The 25522-nt window shown below is 35.9% G+C and overlaps 3 protein-coding genes and 1 long non-coding RNA gene across 9 annotated transcripts; 2 read left to right on the forward strand and 2 right to left on the reverse strand.

Annotated features, from left to right (window-relative positions):
* Positions 1-225: 225 nt before the first annotated feature.
* LOC121978040 lies at positions 226-1472 on the reverse strand. The gene is made up of 3 exons (XR_006111115.1): positions 1088-1472; positions 435-968; positions 226-362 (listed from the first exon to the last, which is right to left on the reverse strand). It is a non-coding gene; the product is annotated as an uncharacterized LOC121978040 (long non-coding RNA).
* Positions 1473-11719: 10247 nt separating this feature from the next.
* LOC121977080 (stearoyl-[acyl-carrier-protein] 9-desaturase, chloroplastic-like) lies at positions 11720-16331 on the forward strand. Its single transcript, XM_042529592.1, has 3 exons — positions 11720-12055; positions 14571-15069; positions 15475-16331. The coding sequence occupies exons 1-3, from the start codon at positions 11733-11735 to the stop codon at positions 16033-16035; spliced, it is 1383 nt and encodes a 460-aa protein (XP_042385526.1). The 5' UTR covers positions 11720-11732; the 3' UTR covers positions 16036-16331.
* A 530-nt stretch (positions 16332-16861) lies between these two features.
* On the reverse strand, positions 16862-21374 carry LOC121977081 (E3 ubiquitin-protein ligase RNF4-like). 5 transcript variants are annotated; one of them, XM_042529594.1, is made up of 6 exons: positions 21180-21372; positions 20497-20752; positions 19084-19162; positions 18282-18365; positions 17918-18045; positions 16862-17204 (listed from the first exon to the last, which is right to left on the reverse strand). In XM_042529594.1, the coding sequence occupies exons 2-6, from the start codon at positions 20722-20724 to the stop codon at positions 16986-16988; spliced, it is 738 nt and encodes a 245-aa protein (XP_042385528.1). In that variant the 5' UTR covers positions 20725-20752; positions 21180-21372; the 3' UTR covers positions 16862-16985. The 5 variants fall into 5 exon arrangements, with proteins under 5 accessions (XP_042385528.1, XP_042385527.1, XP_042385529.1 ...); XM_042529593.1 differs by having other exon boundaries at positions 17918-18078; XM_042529597.1 differs by lacking the exon at positions 16862-17204 and adding an exon at positions 17211-17655 and having other exon boundaries at positions 17918-18078; positions 21180-21374.
* A 1420-nt stretch (positions 21375-22794) lies between these two features.
* Positions 22795-25500, forward strand: LOC121977082 (protein XRI1-like). 2 transcript variants are annotated; one of them, XM_042529598.1, is made up of 9 exons: positions 22795-22995; positions 23652-23713; positions 23783-23905; positions 23979-24109; positions 24195-24264; positions 24337-24439; positions 24531-24571; positions 24739-24819; positions 24950-25500. In XM_042529598.1, the coding sequence occupies exons 1-9, from the start codon at positions 22961-22963 to the stop codon at positions 25228-25230; spliced, it is 927 nt and encodes a 308-aa protein (XP_042385532.1). In that variant the 5' UTR covers positions 22795-22960; the 3' UTR covers positions 25231-25500. The 2 variants fall into 2 exon arrangements, with proteins under 2 accessions (XP_042385532.1, XP_042385533.1); XM_042529599.1 differs by having other exon boundaries at positions 23658-23713.
* Positions 25501-25522: the final 22 nt, after the last annotated feature.

A 25522-nucleotide genomic window follows, 5' to 3' on the forward strand; every position in this document is an offset into this window, starting at 1 on the left:
GAAAAAAGAAAGAGGTAGTTGTCATTCAACCTATGGGATTCCATGCTTGATTTTGTTGTGGCTTCTCAGCCCGTTGACTTGTTTGAACGTCCGGTTGCAAAGGGTACAAGTTGCTTATAGGGATGAATATTCAGTTAATTCGGTTTATAAATTAATCGAATTAATCAAAAATCAATTTGATATTAGCTAATCGAATCAAATTAAAATTTTATTAAAATTGAATTAACCGAATTAGTTATTTCAGTTAACACCGAATTAACTAAATTTGTTTAAAATAACAATAAAAAGAATTTATACAAAATTAATATCAAATTAATCGAATTAACCGAATGCTCACCCCTGATTGCCGGAATCAGCTTTCCCTACAAGAATTGAATTCGTTATTTAAAAATTTATATAGAGACAATTACGAGGGGAAAACAAATAAATTATACCGTCATCTTGTTTTGTCACTGCATCAGAAGTCAGATATCCTATGAAATGGATATTAGTGTACTTTGAATCGTGATGAAGTATGAATTTTCTGTCAAGTATCATATCACACTGGATATGGGAACATGACTCTGAAAGAGTGCCTAAGACATGTTCTTTGAGAGTTCCATCATTTTTTTGCGATCCAATTCAGCATAAGCCATTATGCACAGATTATCATAGGGGTTTAGTTTACCAAGATTGATCTGAGTAGTCCTCGGATATGAATTTTTTCCAGGATTCACTTTAGAATACGAGCCCAAATACACTTCAATTCCTTAAAAGAATAATAAATTAAATTGTAAACAAACTTCAATGTAAATAACAGAAAACGAAAATAACAAATAACAGAAAAACCTTAAAATTAAAATCGACAACAAAATTAAAATTGACAACAATAATTAACAGAAGAATAAAAAAAACCCGTGCCGACTTCATGAACGGAGGGCGGAGGTGCGGAGCGGAGGTGGTGGAGCGGGGTGGGAATCAGGCGGAGGCTAGAGCGGAGGTGTAGACAATAAATTAAATCTTGAAACGAACTTCAATACAAATAATAGTAAACGAAAATTAAACCGACAACAATAGTTAACAGAAGAAAAAAAGAGGAATATCGTACCCCAAAAGTGGAGGGTTGACCCCTGCGACAACTCCATGAACGGAGAGCGGAGGTGCGAAGCAGAGGTGGTGGAGCGGGGAGGGAATCGGGTGGAGGCCGGAGTGGAGGTGCGAACAATAAATTAAATTGTGAAACACACTTCAATGCAAATAATAGTAGACGAAAATAACAGATAACACAAAACCCTAAAATTAAAATTGACAACAAATTGAAACGAAAATGAAAATTGACAACAATAATTAACAGAAGAACACAAAAACGAATATCGTATCCCGAAAGAGAGGGGTGTTGACCCCCACGCCGACTCCATGAATGGAGGGCGGAGGTGCGTAGCGGGGAGGGAATTGGGCAGAGATTCGGTCGTGCGGAAATGAAGTGGTAGAGCGGAGGCAGCGAGAAAATAGGGGTGTGGGCCTTTATTTAAAGTTTGAATATAAGTGAATTTTGATATAGAATTTATACTATATCAAAAATTTGATATATCGAAGTTCCGATACTAAAATTTCTATATAGTATTGGTATGATGTTTTTTATACTAAAGTTTTTAATACGAGAGAGAGAGATATATATATATATATATGAGATTTAGGTATCGATAATCAGTCCTAGTTATTTGTTATTTTTTGTTTAATAATTTATTGTTCTTTTATTTTTGTTATTTAAGAAATTGAAGTACATCTTCTTAGCTACGAATTACCCGAATCAATCTTGGGAAGCAAAAACCCTATGATTATTTGTGTATATTGGTTTATGCCTAATTGGATCAAAAAAACATATTTTATGAAATCTTTCTAAGTCATTGGATCGCAAAGAACATGTTTTAGGAACTCTCTCTAAGTCATGTACCCAGATCCAGTGCGATATGATTTTTGATCGAAAATTCAAACTTCATCATGATTTAAAATATACTAATATACTTGTGCCTCACTCATATAAAAGATCATATCATTGCGTTAGAATAAAATATCTCCCATGTATCTGTCTATATCTTATCGTCAAGTCAATCATACTTAGCTATTTGGGTGACCGATATCACATTTTTTTCCTTTTATTTTTCCCTCCAAAAGTATACTAATATCCATTTCATAAAATATATGAGCGTTGAAAATTTGAATGGAAATCAAGAAGGGGAGAGAGAGGACTCCACTATGCATGGGAATGTTAGTTCCACATTGGTAATTCTAGACCTAGTTGGCTACTGTATATTATTTCACATGCATTTGTCAGATGAACAAATGTATAAGAAAAGGTTTTCTTTGGGTATAAGTCCAATAGCTAGATTATAAAATTTAGTATGTTAGGATACTTTGTTCGACGTCACATCTGCTCGCTCGCTACCGTCATTGCCGCAAATTAATTAGGGTTATTAAAATTTTAATATAGTATTATATTGTATCAAAAAGTTTTGGTATAGTATTAGTATATAATTTAATAGTTTAGTATTTGTATCGATATTGAAATTTGAAAATAACGATATAAAATTCATATTATACCAAAAAATGATATATCAAAATTTAAGTATATCAAAATTTTGATACGATATCAATATAATTTTTTTATATACCAAAATTTTTACTATAGTATATGGTACAAAGTTTCAGTACCAGTGTACCGTATTGAATAAGCTCTAGAGGGGATTCTTTTTCAAGATCGACTATAACATGAAGTCTAGATTCATCAACTCCTTCAATAACAATAATAGATCAATAAATTATGGAAACAATAACAAATTACAAATAACAGAAGAAATAAAAATTAAAATCGGACCATATCAAAAACGACAAATTAAATTATGTGACGAAAATTAAAATATGCCGTTGGATATTCAATTCGAACGGTGGTATATTTGTGAATAGAGGAGAGATAAGAAATTTCTTTATGAATGAGACTTTAGTCTTGAATTGAGGGTTTAAAGATATATTAGTTGATTTATATTGATTTGTATGTATTGATGATGTGAATAAATGTATGGAGAGATATTCTCTCTCATGCGTGGGTACACATGGGTATAAATATAGGGCTCGGATTACACTGAATTAAATTGACTCGTGTGCGAGCACAACCTACGCGCGCTGAATGTTGAACCGATCGAAGCAAATTTTATTTTGCATCTCTTGCTTGATGGAGTATAGACCTTGGTCCATTCACCCGCTCAGTCATTCTATCCGTTCAAGTTGTTCTATCTTTCATTGTCCTACCTTCTACTGTTAGGTTGCTCCGCCTAGGGCTGTAATCGAGCCGAGCCGAGTCGAACTCTTGAATGTTTGAGTTTGGCTCGTTTATAATCGAGTCGAACTCAAGTTTTATTTAACGAATATATTCATGGCTCACGAGCTTATTTGAACTTTTATCAAGGCTAAACGAGCTTAATGAATATAAATTATAAATTTAAATATTCATTAAAAACTAAATTATATATCTAGATAAACTTATAATATTCTTATTAAAATTTATAATTTTATTCTAATAAATAAATTTAATATATTTGTCTATATGTTTCATAAGTAAAATGTAAAATCTATAAATTCAATATCAAAATTATTATTTTTTTATTTAAAAGTTGATTCATGAGCTTAACGAACATGTTCACGAGCTAACGAGGCGAATATTGTGAAACTTTAGTTTGATTTGTTTATTTTAACGAGTCTCATTAAACGAGCTCAAGCGAGCTTTTATCGAATCGAGCTTCGAATAGCTCATGAGCAATTTAATTCATTACATCCTTAACTCCGACCTAACAGAATAACAGGAAATGAAAATTAAAATTGAACGATATCAAATCCACAACAAATTAAATTATAAAATAAAAAATAAAATGCATTTAAGAGATATTCAATTCCCAATAAATGTTTAAATGGAAATAACAAGAAACAAAATTTAAAATCTATCTTAGTTTATTTTCGTTCCAATAATTTATTTATTTATTTATTTATTTATAAAATAAAAATTAAAATGCAGTGAAGAGATATTCAATTTCTTCAATAACAAATAATAGAATAATAAATTATGAATAAAAATAATAAATAACAAATAAGTTATCGGTGTGGTTCTGGCTACGACCACCAATCGCCGGTCATCTGGCACTGTTTCTAGTGCTGGCCGGCCATAGACGCCGATGGCTATCCTCCCGATTTAGTCGCTGGTATTTATGACTGTTTATAAGTGACAAACACGTGGTCGACAGTAGTTGTAGGCAGGGCCGGCCCTGGAGGAGGGCGGCACTGGGCGATGGCCCTGGGCCCATAATTTGAGAGGGCCCAATTTTTTTTTTTTTTAGTATTATGTATCATAGATATGTAATTGGGGTCTTGGATAGTTGGGCCCCAATTAGTGGAAAACTAAAGATAAACGTAGTTGATTAATTTAGTTGATGTTAGTTGGGCCCAACTTTTATTTTTTTAGGTATATAATTAAGGTCTTGGATAGTTGATGTCCAAATTTATTTTGGACCTTTTTTTTTCGCCCTGGGCCTCCTCTATAAAAGGACCGGAGCTAACTCGTAGGTTCTTTCTAGCATTGGACGCTATATTGCTAGTGGTTCGACATAGTTGGCAGCACGTAACACAGTTGCTGGCACGCGATACGATAGCTGGTTCACACAATGATTGTTCACGAGTCGTTCAAGAGGAAAATGCTAACACGAAATCGCAATTTCCAGGCAAGCTGATAGCTAAGATGCTTTGATACCTATGTAAGGTATGAAAATTAAGAATACCGAAATTCTTATGCTATGTATAAAAATGTAGAGTGATCTTCCGTAGAGAAGCGATTTCTTGAAGATAAAGAATAAATTTCGTGCTTATTTTTGAAAGAATGATCATAGAATCAGAACGTCCTTCACAAATTCATGAACCAAATTCCGTAACTTTTTTGATGTTCTTCTTTCACTGTGAAAACGAATGTCACGTTCTAAACCCCTATTCTCATCCATAAACGTTTCCTTTATAATGAAACTTATATAAAAGGTAAAAGAGACATTTTGTCCTTAAAAAAAATGTGGGCAACGTGGCCCATTCCCTCCACAAATAGTAAAAAACCAAGAAACAAAAATTAAAATATATATCTAGTATTTTCCCTTCCATTTTTTTTTCATTTCTTCGAGATTTCTTTTAAAGTTGATGTTCAGAAATTTGAGTCCCAATGATATTTATATTGGAGTTTAGAAGGTTTTAGGAAGAAAGTGTAGTTTTTAGTAACTAAGTTATTCTTGCTTTGAGGATGTTTGACAAGCTGAACAATTTTTTAGCATAAATTTATGAGTCAAGATGCTAGTGTTTTATCATTGAGGGACTATGTTAAGTGAATCATATAACTTTGTGAAAGGTTGATGATAGGGTGCATGTTCGTGGGGTCAGTGAGATGAGGTGGTTAGGAGTCAAGATCACAGGCTGGTCAGAAGTCAGGCTGGCGTGGAAGTCAAAAGTCAAGCTTACGTGGATGTCAGAAGTCAAGCCTCCGTGGCCGATCAAGAGTCAGTCTACCCAGCGTGCGGGTCGGGACATACCAACCGAGGATAACAGGTATATAGAAGTAGGTCGGAGTATAGATCTCGGAATACATACTTGTCATCCAGATACTACAGGACAAACAAGCCAAAAGGAATCGTAACCACTTGTCAGAGAATGCCAGAGAATAATCAAGATGTCAGGGAATATGCTAACAGTCGGGGCTCAATACACCTTCAGTTTTGCCGCCAGCCTATTGGGAAGAGCCACGTGTCAATCACCGCCAGACAAAGCCTGACAACCGACATTTCCTGACACCCGTCAGACCCAGAAACTTCCGTTGCAGTATAAAAAGGGATGTCTTGTCCCTTATGCAGGTACGCTGACTCGTCATTTCTCACTAGTATTTACTTTTTCGTCCTTTCTCTGTGATTTATGGGGAAAAAGTACCTGACTTGAGTGTCGGATGGCCTGACCCGGAGACTTTTTCCCTGGTTTCTGATCTCTAACGACCTGTGGGGATCGTCTGAGTGTGCGCAGGGCCATAGTGTCATCGTCCTGATCATCTTCCTTCGTCAGCTACCCGTGCGAACCTTCCAAGGGGGGTGCCAGGTAGATTCGACGTTTCAGAGATTTCCTGTCAACCTCCAGTACAGCAAGGTCCGTCACCATCCGACTCAGCTTCTGGACGGGATTAGTTGATCTTGAGAAGAATAAGAGATGAAAAATAATTTTTTGAAAATAATTTGGTTGTTATGCTCAAAAGATCAACTACAGATGGTATTTATTAATAAGATAACTAATAAAAAAATACAAAGAGGAGGAATGATATGTTTGTAATTTTTATTAACACAAAATAAATTTTGTCCATGAGGGAAAATCTAGTAATTATGTCGATTTGATGAAAGAGATGATAATCTACTACTGCTTGAGTTGTTAGGAGTATGACTGTCACGGATGATTTTACTATATAATTCTTTGTCCTTGTTTCCTAAAAGAAAGGTAAGTGGAAATTTGTTGGTAAAGGATTGTGAAATATTTTTACTGTTCCCTCGGAAGGAAGAAAAGAGGCAGGGGAACCTACTTTTTGTTTTATTTAATTCAATTTGAAAGTGAAGAAGAAAATTGATTTATGATATTTAATTTTTATCACAGTTTGTGTGGCTTTATTTGATATTTGATTTTGAGTTGGGTTTGTTGTTGCTCTATTTCAAATTTATAAATTGACAAAATTAGAGGGAGCTTTGTTAACTTGATAAAAAAGATTAAGATTTTCAAACATTGGGAACTAATTAACTATCTTAATTAGTCCAAGGAGGTCCACATTTATATACATAATTATAAACTTTGAAGTTTACTAATATTATTATTGTTAAACAACGTCTTACTAATCATTGTATAGGTTGGGATTCAATCAAAATTACTAATCATTGTATAGGTTGGAAATCAATTAAAATCTCACGTTGAAAATTTTTGATAAAGATTATAGTTTAAAAGGATGCAAAGGTGTCTTTATTAGTATAAGATCTTTTGGATAGAACTTAAGAATAAAGTCACGAGGATCTATACACAAAATGAATAATATCATACTATTATAGAAATATGTGGATATCCTTTTGCACATCAAATGATATCAAATCATGGTCCAGACCAAATGTCATGTGGGATGACCTTGAACGAAGTTGAGGGGTAAGCCCGAAATAGGTCAGGTTTATTAGATGCTTGTGAGGAGGCCCAGAGTAGGTCAGGGTGACAGGATGCTCGTGGAGAGGACCGGGTAGGTCAAAGGTGACTAGATGCTCACGAGGAGACCCGAAGCGTGTCAAAAGTGACCGGATACTCGCAGGAAGGTCCAAAGCAGGTTAAGGTGACCGAATGCAGATGCTCACGGGGAGGTCTGGAGTAGATTAAGATGACCAGATGCGGATGCTCGTGGAGAGGCCCGAAATAGGTCAAGAGTGACCGGATGCTCTCGGGGTGGGGGGGCGGACTATGAGAGTAATTATAATCCTTCGTTTGAGGGGAGGATTGTTGAGATTCAATCAAAGTCCTATATTGAACAGATTTGGTAAAAATTATGGGTTTAAAATGATGTAAAGTTATCTCCATTGACGTGAGGTCTTTTGGATAGAGCCTAAGAACAAAGGTATGAGGGTCTAGGCCTAAAGTGGATAATATCATGCTATTGTGGAGATATGTGAATATCCTTTTGCATATCAAATGATATCAGAATCATGGTTTAGACCAAATGTCATGTGGGGTGGCCTTGAACGAAATTGAGGGTGAGCTCGGAGTAAGTCAGGTTGATCGGATGCTTGTGGGGTGGCCCGGAGTAGATTAGAGTGATCAGATACTCACGGGGAGGTCCGGAGTAGATCAAAGGTGACTAGATGCTTGCGAGGTGATCCGGAGTGGGTCAAGAGTGACCGGATACTCGCGGGGAGGCTTAAAGCAGGTCAAGGTGACCGAATGTGGGTGCTCGCGGAGAGATCCGAAGTAGGTCAAGGTGACCGGACGCAGATGCTCACGGAGAGGCCCGAAGTAGGTCAAGAGTGACCAGATGCTCGCGGGGGGCCCGAATTATGAAAGTAATTGTGATCCTCCATTTAAGGGGAGGATTATTGAGATTCAATCAAAATCCTACGTTGGAAACATTTGGTAAAAATCATAGGTTTAAAAGGATGCAAAGTTATTTTCATTGGTATGAGACCTTTTGGATAGAATCTAAGGACAAAATCATAAAGATCTAGACCTAAAATAAATAATATCATATCATTATAAAGATATATATATATATATCCTTTTGCACATCCCTATACAAATTCTAATAACCAGTTAAAATTTAATAAAATTTTGTTCTCTGTAACACTTTCCCTATCTTAACAATTTGGTTGAGCTTTGTTGCAGCTGTAGTGCCGGATTCTGTGAAGGCTGAACTACTGTAACGCATCCAATCTTTCCTCAAATCAGTTCCGCTCAATGCCCTCTGAACTATAAAGGCCGGTGCATGCAAGAACTAATATCACAACTTTCACACAAACTGTGCTACTCTCTTCTCTAAAATCTCTTTGGAGATGGCTCAAATCCTATGGGCTTGATTCTGGCAGGAGATATAGATCACTTGTTGCCTTACTATCCTAATTTTCCTCAAAGCTGCAGCAACAATTTGTTGCGTCATGTTTTGTAAAATGCATGATGTGTAGTATTCTTAAATACTTCATAAACTAAACTCAACATCAGAATGAAGCTGCTAATTAATCAATGTTCATGCTAAAGCCCCACCTCCCTGCTGTTGCAGTGTTGTATTTGAGTGAGCTTAACTAGCAGGACCAACCCACTTAATTCATTTATTATGCTTTCGGTTTTCATGATCACTTCTTTATTAGCCTTAATTGTCTGCCTTCCCTCCCCTAAAATATCCAGTTCAGGACCTCTCTAACCTATTGTACAAAATATTCAGTGCATTTGGGACTTTGTTTATAGGTCAATTAATTGTGGTTAGTTTTGATATAAGTTATTATGATGAAGAGGTTCAGTGAAATGATCATTTAGATGATCTTGACCCAAAATTCTTGATCAGCATGAACTTGATTGGGAAACTCTATATGCAGTTGGGACTTTGTTTATATGATAATAAAAGGTGACTCCTTCATTTCAAGCGCCTCTCACCATTAGTCTCATAACGAAATGAAATGAGTACACATGACCGAGCAACCTCTTTGGGTGGAAAAAATTTTATTCCCTGAATAATTATTCTCCGATCGATCCTTATTCTCAAGTTGGGACTTTGTTTATCGTAATATTGATGGTCGCTAATTATATGAGTCTGTTTGCCAAACTTATTGAGTTATCTGTGGGTCAAATCCCGGCTAGTAGCCGGGTTCCTGTCCTCCCCTATCTATTAGTCACTGTTTGGACTAGTAGCTCCTATAATTTATCTCCTCTCTGTTGACCTATAGGGGCGAATAGACAGGAGTACTAAAAAAGAATGAATCATCTTTTATCATCATGTTTACCAAACTTATTGAGCTGTCTGTGAAGAGTGTAGCTTCATTTAAGGGAGGTTGCTGTCTTATTATGATTTTATACTTTAAAACATAAGGCATGGAATATGAAGAGGCCGCTCTCTCAAGATGAGCACTCATAAATAGGGTGAGTAAAATTTGGTTAAACCGAATGGATTTAATTATTATGTCACTGATTATTTTGATTAATTGGATTCAATTTCAATTTTAAAATTTTTAATGTGATTAAATTGAATAAATCAAATTTTAAATCTATAATTGGGGAAATCCTAAGTTTCTAATTCTGAATTAACTAAAAAAAAGTTAAAATCAAATAAAAATCTATAATTCTTTAATAGTTCAATTAGTTAAGTTGAAAATTGAATTATCGATATTTTATATATTTGGTTTGTTCGATTTTTATTAAAAAGTTGGATCGATTAGTTTGAAAAAAATCTAATTTGTTCGATGTAGATTAAATTCATTTTTAAATTTATTGTTTAGCCCTACTCATAAATATTAAGGAGGTATTTTATTTTAATTATAAAGTGCCCTTTTAATTATTTTTTTCCCGATAAACATCACTTTCAGGCTCTGGACAAGTTTCCAACATGAAGATTAATGCACATAAATATGGCTCGCAATGTTAGCTTAGCACATATCTGCCTTGACTATTTTACTCATCTAGAATAGTCACGAATTTAGCTGTTTGTTTATTACCTAAAACGATACGTAACTGATTTATTTTTTCCTAGCTATTTCAAAATGTGAATCGAGTGGGAAGAGGGCAATGGTTTGAATGTGGGCAAGCATTAACTTAAATCTCTCAACTTTTTGCTATTTGACCAACACTCCATCTATCTTAAGCTACCAACTGAGGCTACTTCACACCCATTTTGTGAATCTTAATGATTGATCACTTCATTTTGTCCTAAAAATATAGTTCAAAAATAAATTCTCTAATGATTAATTTTGCTATGTTATAATTGAATATAAAATCATCTAATTATAGCGATGAGGATATTATATATGAAAGAAACATATGTATATCGATAAATATTCTAATTAAGTAGTATAAAATTATGATATATATAAGAAAGAGAAATAAAAAATAGATGGAAAAATAAAATTTATTTAAATATAAATAAATTTAATCATATAACAGGATTTATATGGCTGATATTACTATAATAGGATAAAGTTTTAATTATTGTTATCGCTTTAATCCGTTAAAATAGTTCAGTTTTATTAATTCGAGAATTTTAAATATAAATTGTAATATTAAACATCTAAAGTTGCATGATGATAGGGTGAGTAAAGTCATGGTAGTCGGATAATGTGGTGGTTAAAATCAAAGAAAGGTTGACACTCCACTCAGGGTTAACATGGGCACATATTTTGATCGAGTGGTCTAGCTAATTGGACTGTTGGTCAGATTGAATCTCGAGTCCCACGAGATCGATGAAACCCTTAGATGTATAAGTTCACCCATAGCTGAGTCTTTTAATCCACTCGAAATTAACACGGTCGAGTATTTAATTAGCCAACCATACCTATAACTTGATCAGAGAAGCTAGACATGTGGGCCAACTGGATTCTTCGGCCAAGAGGCAGAGTCCTTGAGAGTGATATCATTCCTTAATCCGATTCAACCCCGTTTGCGAACGGGGTCCGATCAGATGATAAGGGAACTCGGTCGACCTGTCAATAAAGCACATTAAAGGTCCATCAATCAAATGACCTAATATTTTCTTTTGACGTTTTATATAACGATGATTAGAGAATCAAAAAAATATTGTTTGTATAGTTTGTGCTAGGAAGCTACACTACATAACACAAAAATGCAGTTTGAGTGCATTGTTTTTCTTGATTTCAGACGTGATGATATAACAATTTAAATAAAATTTTATTTTATAACGAATAATTTAATAAAACTAATCGGGGGAGAAGTGTAACGCATAAACTTTGCTAGTGTCTCCAATGCGTCACTTAAACAAGCCTTTCCTATTGACTTGTCTGAAACGTATGAATTTAAATCAAGAATTTTTTATATATATTTAAAAAAACAAAAAAGGAAACTTTATAAACGTCCATTTTCTTTTTTTTTTTTTCATTTATTATCTCTTCAATTTAAATGGGAGAAAATCTTTATTATTATTATTATTATTATTATTATTGACAGCACTATGCATCTCCATGAACACATCGCCGGAGGGCAAAATTGTAATTTTGTGCCGCCTCTCTCTGACGATAAAAGTCCATTCCGCTCGCTTTCTTTCTCGCACCGAGTGCGTCGCCACCCCCCTCGCCGTCCGTCTGCCAGGAGGACTGGACCCTCCGGGAAGAGGAGTAGAAGCACGATTCGATCTCACAGACGCGGCGGCCTCAATGGCTTCGATGGCTTATCGGGTGGCGTTTCGGGCGGAGCCCTTCCGCTGCTTCCCTCAAGCCGGCGGCGGGCGGAGCGCCAGATCTTCCAGGGCGCCGGTGGCCTCCACCGTACGCTGCGCCTCCACCAGGTCGGTCCTCTTCCCAATTTCGTTTCCGTTCCTTTCCGCCTCCGTTTCTGCTGTTACAGGGAGTTTTTACCCCCTTTTTTATTCTCTACGGACGAAATAATTGCTTTCCGTATTGTATCGGGTGAATTCTCCCCCGGGTACACTTTTTAATCGAGTTAATTGCTTTTTTATCGCTTCGAAATTTGCGAATTGATTCTTTCTGTTCCCCCTTTCTTTCCGCTTTTTCGCGATCAGCGTTTTGTTTCTCTTGGGACGCGCTGTCCGTCGCCTTTAACGCTTCTTTTTGTATCTCAAGTGCATTCTCCGACATTGATCGCTTTCACATCGCGCTGTTGGCAACTTTTTTTTTCCCGTCGTATCAAAAATGTTATTCTTTTTCCTATCTGTCTTCTAAAATTTGCTAATGACTTTTTCTTTCTTACCCTTTTTTCTTGCGGTATTTTGGTTCTCTTAAACCGTTACAGAAACGTAAACTGAACTCAGGCTTATGTCGTGGTCAACTGAAGCACGAGTTCAACCTATCTATTGGACATATTATGCTTTCTTTGGCATAATATGCTTTGTTTTTTATTCGTTTCTGTTATATGGTAGCTTATTTAATAGATCGAATATCCATTTCTGTTCACAGATTCTCAATAGTATTTCCTCTTAAATCACCATATGTCATTACTTTTTTTGTCGGCAAATACTTTTGTAGGATCAGTTCTTTGTTTTTATCGTCTGCCTTTGCTTGTTCTTTCATCATTTTCCTTAGAAGATTTATAAACACCAAACTTTAACACGATGTGTGAAATATGAGTAAGATCACTGTGGCTTGTGGAAAAAGAAGTGTTTGAGGTTATTGAATGCTATTCTCTAGAAACATATGCTGACTACTGATAATATTTACTTATGTCTTATAGTGATCAGCTAAGATAAACACTAATTCATAATTTTTTTTTTTGTCATTTACAATGTTGTCTCAATCAAATGGATGTTCTTTTCTGCGTATGAGAAACTTCCCTTCATATTCACATATAAGTTGCTTTTGTCTGAACAATCCAAGTACATGCACAAATCTCTTTGGCTAAAATTGTGAAAGATCCTTTAAACTATTTTCACGTGTTCTGATTAATTTTTTTCTTAGCGATTTCCATGTTCTGGAGACTGTGACTTAACAATTATCTCGTAATAAAAATTTCACATGTTACCTGAGTAAAGGGTGATGTTGAGTTTATAATTGAAAATTTCAAAGTAAATTGACCTTATGAAATGCACATCTATTCTGTTCTACCTCTTCATTGCAACAGTTTTGGACAAGGCTTTTATAAATCTGATTAGCAACTTTAGATGCTTTCAGACAATGCACAATTAATGAGCATTTAGCTGCTATGAGTAGCAACCAATCAGACTTCATTCACTTTTAATAGACTATGTTCTAATTTATTTTTAAAGCAACTGTGGATAGCAGTGGTGAAAAAAATTTCAATAGTTTCCACTTCTTAAAACAATTCTTCTCAATTATATGTAACATATACAAACTCTATGAACACAATTTCGAAGGCAAATCTGATTCCTTCTGCATTGTTGCTATAAACATATGAGATGGTTAACTTCTATAAACGATTCTCAATTTGTGGAGCAATGCTATTTTCTGTTGTTATGTTTGTTGACATGTTCTTTAGTAGGCATAGGCAGCAGTGACTATCTTTTATCACATTTTATTGGAATTCTTGATGTGGAGCCACATGTTTGCCTAAAATTATAGAAACTATCAATATTTTATTCTGATTACACAATGTTGCACCAACACCTGGCTAGTTTGCTATTTGGTTCACTCAGTGTAATTTGATCTAATTTAATGTTATGACTTGAAAACATTATCATATTTATATTTTCACTTTGATTATAGATTTCTAGCATGGCTGAATAGTTAATTTTGGTGATATTCCTTGGAAAATAAATTGTTTAAATTTTCAAAGCCATGTCAGGAGCATCTATAGTGGGATAAGGCTTGTTGTTTGTCAGGAGCATCTATAGATGGGGAGCATTGGTGCAACGGTAAAGTTGCCGCCATGTGACCTTGAGGTCATAGTTCGAATTGCGGAAACCGCATCTTGCAAAAATGCAAGGTAAGGTTACGTACAATTGACCCAATGTGGCACGACCCTTCCCCGGGAGGCCAGGACCCTGCATTGGAGGGAGTTTCGTGCACCAGGGTACCCTTTATGTCAAGAGCATTTATAGAATTTATGACTAATGCATAAAGAAAAAGATTTTTGTTCATAACTTGATTTTATATGGTTATGTAACCTAATCATAGAAAAGGTCTTGCATTGGTTTCTTGATCTTTATAGTTTTTCTTGCTATGAGAAACTAGCTCTTTGATATATTACTTGATATGACTATCTTCAATTCTGTGCGCTATGAATCTTATTGTCTGATCTAGCTGATCTTAGCCCAATATTGTAGGTACTGTGTTGTAGAACCAGAAAACTTCATGTTTTTAACATTCAAGTTGTGCTTATTTTTGTAGGATAGACGCTCCAAAAAAGCCCTTTACCCCTCGTGAGTTACATGTTCAAGTTACTCATTCCATGCCACCCCAAAATATCGAGATTTTCAAATCATTAGAGGATTGGGCAGAGAACAACATATTGGTGCACCTGAAGCCTGTTGAGAAATGTTGGCAACCACAAGATTTTCTTCCAGAACCTTCATCAGAGGGCTTCTATGAGGAGGTTAAAGAGCTGAGAGAGCGCTCTAAGGAGATTCCTGATGATTATTTTGTTTGCTTGATTGGAGATATGATTACAGAAGAAGCTCTTCCCACGTACCAAACAATGCTAAACACCCTTGATGGCGTCAGAGATGAAACCGGTGCAAGCCTTACTTCGTGGGCAGTCTGGACCAGAGCATGGACTGCTGAAGAAAACAGACATGGTGATCTTCTTAACAAGTACCTATACTTGTCTGGAAGAGTGGACATGAAACAAATTGAGAAGACGATTCAATATCTTATCGGTTCTGGAATGGTAAGCTCTCTCAACATGCAGATGTTACTTACGTATTTACTTTTCTCACTCTTCGGTTTAACAAATATACATGACATGAGATTTTTCCTACTTATCATCTTTTTAGATAATGACCTATGTTTTTGTTAACTTTTTCTTAGTCACACTAGCAGTTGAACATTAAAATGATTCTTCTTTCATTATTCACTAAATATTTTTTTTATCTGATTATAAATTCTTTATTACTCACATTTTGCACAACTCTTATCTTTTTGTCAACCTTTTCTTAATCACACTAGCACCCGTGTACAATTTGACAAGCAGTTGAGCATTAATTCATTAGTTACCCACTTAATTCATTCATTCATTGTTGTTGTTAAATTTCTTTGTAATTGCTTTGGGTTTTGAAAGTGTTGTTATTTGCAGGACCCCAGGACAGAGAACAACCCATATCTCGGTTTCATCTATACTTCATTCCAGGAACGAGCGACGTTTATATCCCATGGGAATACTGCGAGGCTTGCTAAGGAGCATGGGGATCTCAAATTGGCACAGATATGTGGAATAATTGCATCCGACGAGAAACGCCACGAAACAGCATACACTAAGATAGTTGAGAAACTGTTTGAGATAGATCCAAATGGTATTGTTCTTGCATTTGCTGACATGATGAAGAAGAAGATCTCGATGCCTGCTCATCTGATGTACGATGGCCACGACGCTAACCTCTTTGAGAACTTCTCAGCAGTAGCCCAGCAGCTGGGTGTCTACACTGCCAAGGACTACGCAGACATCCTGGAGTTCCTTGTCACAAGGTGGAAAGTAGGCGAGTTGACAGGCCTCTCTGGTGAAGGGAACCAAGCCCAGGACTTTGTGTGTACTTTAGCTCTGAGGATCAGAAGGCTCGAGGAGCGAGCGCAGGGAAGGGCCAAGAAAGCACCTGCCATACCTTTCAGTTGGATTTATGGCAGAGAAATCCAGCTATAAAATCAACAAGACATTGTGCCATCAAACTAGCTATGCAAGGAAATCATCCCGTCCTGTGAACGTGAGTTAATGAGAATCTATCATATCGTCGAGTCCCGGTCCGCGCGTGCATCGCCATTGTAGATACTCTTAAATCTGTCACCAGTGTCATCTTGTGTTTAGATGCACTAGCCAAGTCAGTTATCAGAGTTGGAAAAGCTTCGTTTCTTTGATGTCTTCTTTTCTTTTCAACCTGTGAACAAGTGACTGTTTTATTCAGTGCAATAATGGATGCACGTGGGTTTATGTTTTGTTAACTTTTCCTAGTCTCTTTTAAAAGTGGTCAAATTACAAAAACTTAGTTTGAGGTGATTTTGTGGGATCATTTATCTGATTACTTCAATTCTAATTTGTATTATGTTGTAGCTTAAAGAAAGGAAAGTCACGCAACTGTAAAACAACGCAATGTTGTCAAAAGACGTATCATAGATCCTTCCCTAGGTCCACTAAGCTATCCTTTTTTTTAGTTAAAAGGATTTTGCCTTAATATGGCAAATAAGACGTTTTCTCTTTGAGAGCAGATCCTCTGGTTCACAAAAACTGAATCAATTCATGGTCCAACCTTTACATTGGTAGAGGACAATGACCCCCCCCCCTTGTTAACAGATGAAGGTCATTACCTCCCACCAATCCTCTTGTCCCGATCCAGGAGCGGACCAAGACAAGGGGATCAGAGGATCCGGTCCCCTTCTCGCTAGTCAAAACTGGAACTTTCAATATTTTTCAAAAAAAAAAATCCAATATTTTATTTTCAGTAAATCAAATGCAACAAACATATCCACTCATATTTTCTGTGAACTCTTGATGCATATAATAATATCCATTGTAATTGCAGATTATATCAATTAAAATGGAAAATGAAATGGAATCAGGAATACATGTACAGAAAGGATACTCAATTGGAGATTATTCTAATTAGGAAGATAAACACGGTGGAAATTTTTCATGTTAAGTTTCCTCCTGCAACTTGGGCATTTTTTCTGTGTCCGGATAGAGAGCTTGGTGCAGGCCATACAAAAAATATGCCCGCAAATAGTTGATGCCGCTTCGATCAACTCCTCCATGCAGATCGGGCAGGTGAAGGGCTTTTCCAATACTTTCACCAGATTGGGCTCAGGGGATATCTTCCTCTGTAATTTCATAGAAAGAATCAAGATTGAATTGCATAGAGTTCATGAACAAACATGAATCATGTGGCAGACCTTGAATAGTTGGACATGAGCATCTTTTGACAATGATGATGAATCGAGTTTGAGACTTAGAAATGAATAAACAGAACAGTTTGGGTATTTTACCAAAGGGAGGACTGAGTGTTTTCAGAATTCATGAGAAACGCTAAAATTCTTCTTGTGGTATTGATCTCAATGAAAATTTTGAAACTTGCAGAAGGCAAGCGGAGTTTCAAGCTCCACTCAGTTCAAGTAACTATGACTACTGATGAGATATAATCTTCACTATTTTTTCTCATCTGCCTATGTTTAATCTTCTGCCTCATACCACACTTCTTCAGAATCGTGGGAGCATCTCAAATCCTCTTCTTCGGTTTCACATTTCAGAATAAGGTTCATCCAATATGATGACCTGTTATAAGATTTAATACTAATTCAAAATTAGCATTAAACTTAGTTTCTTATCGACACCTATCAGAAGCCAGTATTTTAAATTCAAGGATCACTAGTCAAGTTAAGCTAAAGCAATGCCTTGCTCGTTTAGTCACTTGAAGAACTATAAAATGTAATTTCCTTCAGAAGATAAGCAAGCAACTGGAACGTTATTTAGAAAAGGCATAAAAGAAATGAACAATAGTATAGCAATGTCTCGTACAGGGAAAATAAGTGCTTACCTTAGTGCCATGCCCTTCTTCCAAATCAATATACGCATCACAATCGATACTTTTCCTGCTAGGTGAACGGATAAGTGGTCTCTTGTGAGCATTAAATGATGAGCGCGCAACTTGTTCCTCTGCCATGACTGAAAAATAGGTGGGCATCAAAGGAAAGAAACCTAGATAAAATTGAATAATAAGATGAATGAGTTCTATGATACAGCATTCAAGATAATATCGATTGGCATCTTCATGATTGCATCTTATTCTTATAAATAAAAGTTTGTAGATATAGACTAGACTGGACAATATACTAATCTCAATATAAAAGTTTGTAGACCGGAAACAGCAGTATGTTAACCAAAGTCAACACAATCGATACTTTTCCTGCTAGGTGAACTGATAAGTGGTCTCTTGTGAGCATTAAATGATGAGCGTGCAACTTGTTCCATCAGAGGAAAGAAACCTAGATAAAATTGAATAATAGCATGTATGAGTTCTATGATACAGCATTCAGGATAATATCGATTGGCATCTTCATGATTGCATCTTATTCTTATAAATAAAAGTTTGTAGATAAAGACTAGACTGGACAATATACTAGTCTCAATTTTGTAGACCGGAAACAGCAGTATGTTAACCAAAGTCACCACACACACACACACTAATTCATTGTTTCAACTAGTCCTCATCTTGCAAGGAATCTGCATATTAGATGTTACTTCTAATATCAAATTATAATGAAAATAGTCAACATTATCTCAATTTTCAAGTTAGAAAGATGTCTCCATAGCGACCAAAAGGCTAAAGGTTCCTTAGAGTGAATATTGTAATATTGTTTTATAAATGCTACATTCTACAAGATTCTAAATGCACACTAGTTTCTTATAGCACTGTGCTCTCATGATTCTCCATCAAAGATAATGATAGCATGTGTTGACCAGATCTGCATATTAGATGTTACTTCTAATATCAAATCATAACGAAAATAGTCAACATTATCTCAATTTAAGTTAGAAAGATGTCTCCATAGTGACCAAAAGGCTAAAAGGTTCCTTAAGAGTGAATAATTGTAATATTGTTTTATAAATGCTACATTCTACAAGATTCTAAATGCACACTAGTTTCTTATAGCACTGTGTTCTCATGATTCTCCATCAAAGATAATGATAGCATGTGTTGACCTGATCTGCTCAGATTCAACTCCAGATCAACATCTATGATCACTGTCACTGGCTGTTTCCCTTTGGTATGATGTGTCCCCTGAGAAAATGAGTTGAACTGATAAGGGAAAAAATATGGAAGAAGTAAAGAATAGATAGATCAATAAAATCAACCATAAAGAGCATAATTTAACAAACTAAATTAAGTCGTACTGTCGTAGGCAGCAACTATTTGACATTGTCTACATCAATCTAATCCCACCATTAAGCTATATCTAATATGACAGATTCAATATACTCATGTACCTATTTGAAAAGGAAAAAAAATGGTATATGTATTCTTATAAATGTACTAATTTACATATTCCCCTTGAAATTTTACATTAGAAAATTTATCATTGTAAACATATAAGCTATCATATATGCCATGGAAAGACCCACTCAGAATAGTAATATTGATCATAAATGGAAATGAAGTTCTTGAAGTTTTAAAAATTGTACAGATTGTCATTGAATTTGTTTATCGATTGATATTTTTATCCTAACTCATATCTTTGTTTTATTCTATTATTTAGTATATGGGATAAGATTTGATTGCAAAAAATAATGATAAAAGGGAATAAAAATCCACAATAGAAGTGGAATGTGATAGAAAGAGAAGAAAGAAAAAAAATTAAATAATTGCTAAGATTGATATTAGAAAATTTTAGGTATATAATTTTCACAAATATCAAAAACTATGAATTATTAATATTAACTGGGTGTTCAGTTTTGTTGATGTCTTAAGTTATTCTATCATCTTAAGTTATTCTATTTTGTTTGATGTCTATTAGGACTATATACCTAATTGCTCTGAAACCAAAGATTACCTCATATCTAACTGAACGTTCTCATAATATACAAACCTTCTGAGTCAGTATCGATTATCTTAATTGCTAACCTCTGAAGCATGGTTGACAATACTTATCTTATAGTTTGTTTGTTTTTTATTTTAACTTAAGGTTAACATAGTGATCATAAAAATAAACTGAAAAAAAAACATCTCTCATTTTATAAACCTAATCTTTAGTCCAACTCTTATGTGCAAGAATTCCACACCTAGGTTTAGGATCACTAAGCTTTAAAACATGTTGAAATTAAGAAATAAGGAACCAAGCATGACAAGATAAAATTGAACATAAGAGAAACCCAAACAGTGTGATGTGTCTTAATGAAAATCATAGTCATGTAAGAGGGTTTAACACAATGAATTACTCTGCATAGATAAGTCTCATAAGATTTATGTTTGATAAACTGAGCAACTGTTTTGTTCAATCAAGGAATTCTACCACAATAGAGAAAATTATACCACAATCATGAGGAGAAAGCTATCACAATTCTTGTAAGACATGGTGCCCTCAAAAACATATGAATAGTCAACCAACTAGGAATTACCATGGGAAAGCCTCCTGAGGATGAAAGAGTAAGATTTTCGTCCTGTATCCCTTCTACATCAATGATAGAAATTGGTTGGGCAGAAGATTCTTGTTGCTGTCCAGCAGTATGATAGGGTTCAAAAGCAGCAGAAGTCCCCTCCAAGAGATACCACTCTACAGGAAGAGAGTTAAGGTCTAGATCCCGAGCCATCTTGCCTCCAATACTATCCGGCAACTGTTTCTTCATGCCCCGGCCTGAGTACCTACTACATACGCTAGAAAAAGAACGAGAGAATAGCGCGATCAGTGCAATGCCCAGAATGAATTGTAGAACTATATAAAGCAGAGATGATTTTTGGCCTCTTAATTCTCGCATTCCCGAATCCGAATATAGGGAGAAAGTAAATCTGCCATCATAGATAGTTCTAAAAAAAATCATACTGTCAATAAAGCAATAATTTCCAAAGTTGAACTCGATTACGCCATCTAAATCCGAAACGAACAAGAAGACGAAAAGAAGAAAGAAAAAGCAGCGCCAGGGGCGAACAGAAAAGGGGCAATTGGAATTCAAGCGATAAGCTAACGCCAAACGACGAAAAACTCGCAGACGATCCAAGATAACCCCCAAAAGATCCAGATTTCTATACAATTTTTTTTTAAAAAAAAAAAAAAAAGATGATGATCGAAAGAAGCCATACTTACCAGATACAGGCGATCAAAAAATCGGCGCCGGATTGAGACAAATCGAGAAGCTCCTCAAAGAATTCCTCCGATTGGAGGTTTTAGGGTTTGAATCGGGAAGGTAAAGAGGGATTTTGGCGATCGTAATGAGCAAGAATCGTTCGATGCGCTTCGGTTCGTCGAGCAAGACGACGTTAATAGCCGGCGGAGCAAGGGATCGGCTTTGAGGTCAGCGCACCCGTTTGCGGAGAAGCTTCCCGATGAACCGTTGGATTCCATCCACGTGTGCCAGTTCGTGAGATCAGCGGTCTAGACAGGCGCGCAAGCACAGCGTGTTCTAATTATTGCTTGAAATTAATGTTCTAATTATTGCTTTAAAATTAATATCTTAATTATACCGTTAATATTGCTTTTTGGAGGTTTCCTTCTAATTTTAAAAAAAAAAAACAGAAACATTTGTATTTGAAAATTCAGAATTATATATTTTTTAATATCAAAATTTTATTTTTAAAGATGAAGCATATTTTCTCTAAAAACTAAGGCTATGTTTACTTGAGAGAGTGGAAAGTAAAATTAAGGAAAAGTTTCCATGGTGGAAAAGTTTTCGTCGTTTACTTCATTAAAATTTTTCGAAGGAAAAGTAACGCAATCCATCAGCGGATAATTTTGGAGTCAAAATCGATCACCTCAAAATCGGACGGAAAACAATGGATAGAAAAAAAATGACGCATGTACCCTTTTGCATTCACAAAATTATACCATATACCAAAAAAATGACGCATGTAGCCTTTTTAACTCACAAAATTACACTATGTACAAAAAAAAATGACGCATGTATCCTTTATTATTTACAAAATTACATCACAAGTATTCTCCTTCCTCTATCAAGGTAAACAAGTGTGTAAAGAAAAAGATTTCTTCACCCTTTCTTTTCTCTTTCTCCAATGATAACTTTCTATCGTTGATTCTTTTCTTTTCCTCATCCACACTCTAGAGTAAACATAGCATAAATTCTATAATAAAAATGTAGATTTAGCATCATAATTTACTATGCGAAATTTAAAAGGTTAAATATCCTTTATAATAAAATTTTAATATTATTTAAATTGGATGGTAATTAAATTATTAGCTTATCCTAATTACTGACTCACATGGGTCACGTGACGCACTCTCGCCACGCCGTTCCATTCAAAAATCGACCACGTTCCAAAACCAGGACATGCCAAGGTTAGCTACCCAAAAGCCAACCTGCTATGTTAGTGGATTCCTATCAAGGGCCCCACAATCTAATATATTTGTAGGCAGAGCGGGTGGCAACTACTCCACGATTCCCGTAACGGCTCACTTGTCGAATCGGTTTCGAACAACTCAAACCCGGATCCGATTATCAAACCGTCACCGCAACCGTCGCAACTCCCAACGCTAGCGCCTCTACCATCCGGATCCGAATCAGAATCCGAATCCATTAACAACTACCACGGGCACCAGAACCTTTGTTTTTCTATGCCATTCGAAGAAGACGTATTCACCAGATTGCCATTCTACTCTCACACTTCATTTAGTTCAATGGAGTGGCATTATCGTAAATTTTTGAAGTTGAGGCCCCAATTTATGTTTCACAAAACTATTTTTTACTGGTTACTACTCGATTTTGAACGTCTTTCTCTCGGTCCAGCCGAATCCATCGCCGTCAGAAAGGCAAAGGAGTGACACTGCTCCATGATTTCAATCTCACTTGAAGGTAGTGATCTACGATCGGATTTGAGTTGTTTCGGGGCGTGAATGCCTGGAATCTGAAGGCGATGGAGTTCGACGATGGCAACGACGCCGGTAACAAGTAGGTTTCTTCCGTCTCTGCTTTAATCAAATTTTTTTTTTTTCGATTAATTTGCTGGCGGTGCTGTTTGATGTTGCTAAAAGGGAGACGAGGGTGGAAAGGCGATACCTGATCTGTTGCATTGGCGATTTCTTTGAGATTTTTCGGCCAGCTGTTTAGATCTGATCTTGTTTCTTAGTTCCCCCAAAAAATTTTCGCCGTGGTCTTTCTACAAGTTCTTATCTTTTTGTGTTTTTATGCACATCTATGCTTGAATCACTTCCCCCAAAACTTTTTTTTTCCATCTCTTAACTCGGTGACTAATCGCCTTTGCTTGCTATCGAACTAAACATTTTAGTTTATGGTCAATCCACTTCCATGCTCGAATCACTTCCTTAGAACTTGTTTTATCTCTCAATTTGGTGACTGACAGCAGCCTATGGTTGGTATTGAACTAAGAATTTTATTTACTGGTTATGTCGCTTCAATTTGTCGTGTAGTTGATTTTGTTTGATCTGTTCTTTCTGTCGTCTAGTTGCTATGGACCTGGCAGTTCATTCGGTTTAATCTACTGCTTCTCTTAGTAAACAAATTTTTCATTGATAATATTGATTAATATAACTCAGTTTGCCATGGTTATCTGTTCTTGTCATAGTAATCATAATCTCCCTGTTTAGTTGCAGTGGGATATGGGAGTGGCAAGGAGATGAGTATAGTCTGCAGAGAGACACTAGAAACGGTTTGTTGCTTAGGTAATTTGTGAAATAAACTACTGTTTTGTCCGTCTTATGGTCAATGAATTCCACAGAGTTGCCTCACTTGTTCTGGGATAAAATTAATCAAAATGAAGATGATTTGTTATACATTCTGGATGAGCACACTCCGATAAAAGATTGCGCAGACTTGGGGCACTTACTTTCTGATCTTGGAGGTAACCTTCTCTATGATACTTGGTTTGTTGCTTTGGTGTTGAACTTTGGATGCAAACGGAAATTTGTATTCAGGTGATGCTACCAAGGGGTGGGAAGAGTGTAGAGACTCCATGCAACTCAAAAGAAGGCGCATGCTTCAGTTCACTTCTGATGCTCGTGAATCTCCAAATGATGAAATGGCCTCAGCGTTATTGAAAACGAAGGTCGGTATTAGTTACCCATGCTGATTGATTGACTATCTTCATAGTCGTATTGGATTCTTTCTAACTAAATCTTATGGATTATTAGTCAACGATAATGGAAGATGAGATTGCAGAAAGTTTAGAGTGTACTGCACAGTGGGCTTCAGCCTTCTCTGGTTTGTGTTCCTTTAACATTTTGAATTGTTTTGGTCATTTGCATTTCGGTACTAACATTGTAACTCTTTCAGAAGAGAGGTCTGGTTTGAACTGTGAAGGTTTGGATCAATCATCAGAGGGGTGGCTAGTAGATTGCTTGAATGAAAGCGAGATGCAGTGCAGCCCCGATGAAATGTGTGAAAATTTGGGCTTTTGTGTTTGTGATATATCTGCTACCATCTCTTATTAAATGCATGTCTTAAATTCATAACATGGCTTCTCACAGGAACACTATTGTGGCCTTCAATCAACAAGCTGATATTTCTGGTCTGCTCACAACCTTTACAAGTCTTCGAGATATGTATCTAGTATTTATTAAAATGTTGTTTCTATCATGATTTATCTTTTCTACAATTCTATGAAGTCACTGATTCATTTTTCTCAAAAAAGATGCCTAACTCATGCTTTCTTGCTATCGTTTTATCTGTTTATAGAGTATTATCAAGATTCACCTACAATGGAAACTGATACGATGCCAGAGACCACTGCCCCAATTAATCTGAAGCTTTCTAAGGGTATACTTTACTTGGTGATTCATTCAACTCTCCATTATTATTTGCTTGTTGAAACCTCTATGCAGATACCTATGATTGCTACTGGAATTTTCTTATAATCTGTTTATTTTTTTATGTTCTCATTTTTCAGGTAAGAAGTCGTGTATCAGAAGCCCAAGAAAGTTGACAACTTCAGTTGCTTATCCTTTTGCACTTATCAAACCTTGTGGAGTTCACGGCGATCTGACATTGAGCGACATAAATCAACGAATTCACGCTCCACCACCGTCAAAATTGAAGCATGTGAAGGACGAGGATCCTTTTGATTTGTATCCGACATCGGCTTTTTCTGGGAAACCTGTGGTTGTGAAAACAAAAATACGCACTGAAGGTGGACAAGGTAGCATTACGATCACGAGAACCAAAGGTTAGCGGACAAGCAGCTCTGAATGTTGCCTCCATATCACGTCCTCATGCATATAACTTGATGAATTGTCGTGTAAGCTCTAGCCAGGTTTTGTAGAGAATTTAGGTCTTTGAAATGTTTTCTAGGTGCTGTATTTATCACTCGGAAGAATTTGATGAACTTGTTGTCTTTGAGGCTTATGCTTCGTGCTGTCTTACTGTTTTGTTGTGCAGCTATTAATATTGTGCACCTCATTTGTTGCTTATGGTTGAGTTAATGAACCGTTTTGTAAATAACATTGAGCAGCTATTTTTGCTT

This window comes from Zingiber officinale, chromosome 4B (assembly GCF_018446385.1).
Source record: "Zingiber officinale cultivar Zhangliang chromosome 4B, Zo_v1.1, whole genome shotgun sequence".
Classification (NCBI taxonomy): Eukaryota; Viridiplantae; Streptophyta; class Magnoliopsida; order Zingiberales; family Zingiberaceae; genus Zingiber; species Zingiber officinale.

What these genes read in the sequence shown, in the direction of transcription:
- LOC121977082 (XM_042529598.1), top strand. Translation starts at nt 22,961, where the DNA reads ATGGAGTTCGACGATGGCAACGACGCCGGTAACAA. An exon ending in CAGCGTTATTGAAAACGAAG is followed by an intron (nt 24,110 to 24,194) that starts GTCGGTATTAGT and finishes ATGGATTATTAG; the next exon opens with TCAACGATAATGGAAGATGA. An exon ending in TCAACAAGCTGATATTTCTG is followed by an intron (nt 24,572 to 24,738) that starts GTCTGCTCACAA and finishes ATCTGTTTATAG; the next exon opens with AGTATTATCAAGATTCACCT.
- LOC121977080 (XM_042529592.1), top strand. Translation starts at nt 11,733, where the DNA reads ATGAACACATCGCCGGAGGGCAAAATTGTAATTTTGTGCCGCCTCTCT. An exon ending in GTACGCTGCGCCTCCACCAG is followed by an intron (nt 12,056 to 14,570) that starts GTCGGTCCTCTT and finishes TTATTTTTGTAG; the next exon opens with GATAGACGCTCCAAAAAAGC. An exon ending in ATCTTATCGGTTCTGGAATG is followed by an intron (nt 15,070 to 15,474) that starts GTAAGCTCTCTC and finishes TGTTATTTGCAG; the next exon opens with GACCCCAGGACAGAGAACAA.
- LOC121977081 (XM_042529593.1), bottom strand. Translation starts at nt 20,724, where the DNA reads ATGAAGAAACAGTTGCCGGATAGTATTGGAGGCAAGATGGCTCGGGAT. An exon ending in CCTCAGGAGGCTTTCCCATG is followed by an intron (nt 19,163 to 20,496) that starts GTAATTCCTAGT and finishes TCATTTTCTCAG; the next exon opens with GGGACACATCATACCAAAGG. An exon ending in AAGAAGGGCATGGCACTAAG is followed by an intron (nt 17,205 to 17,917) that starts GTAAGCACTTAT and finishes ATGAAATTACAG; the next exon opens with AGGAAGATATCCCCTGAGCC.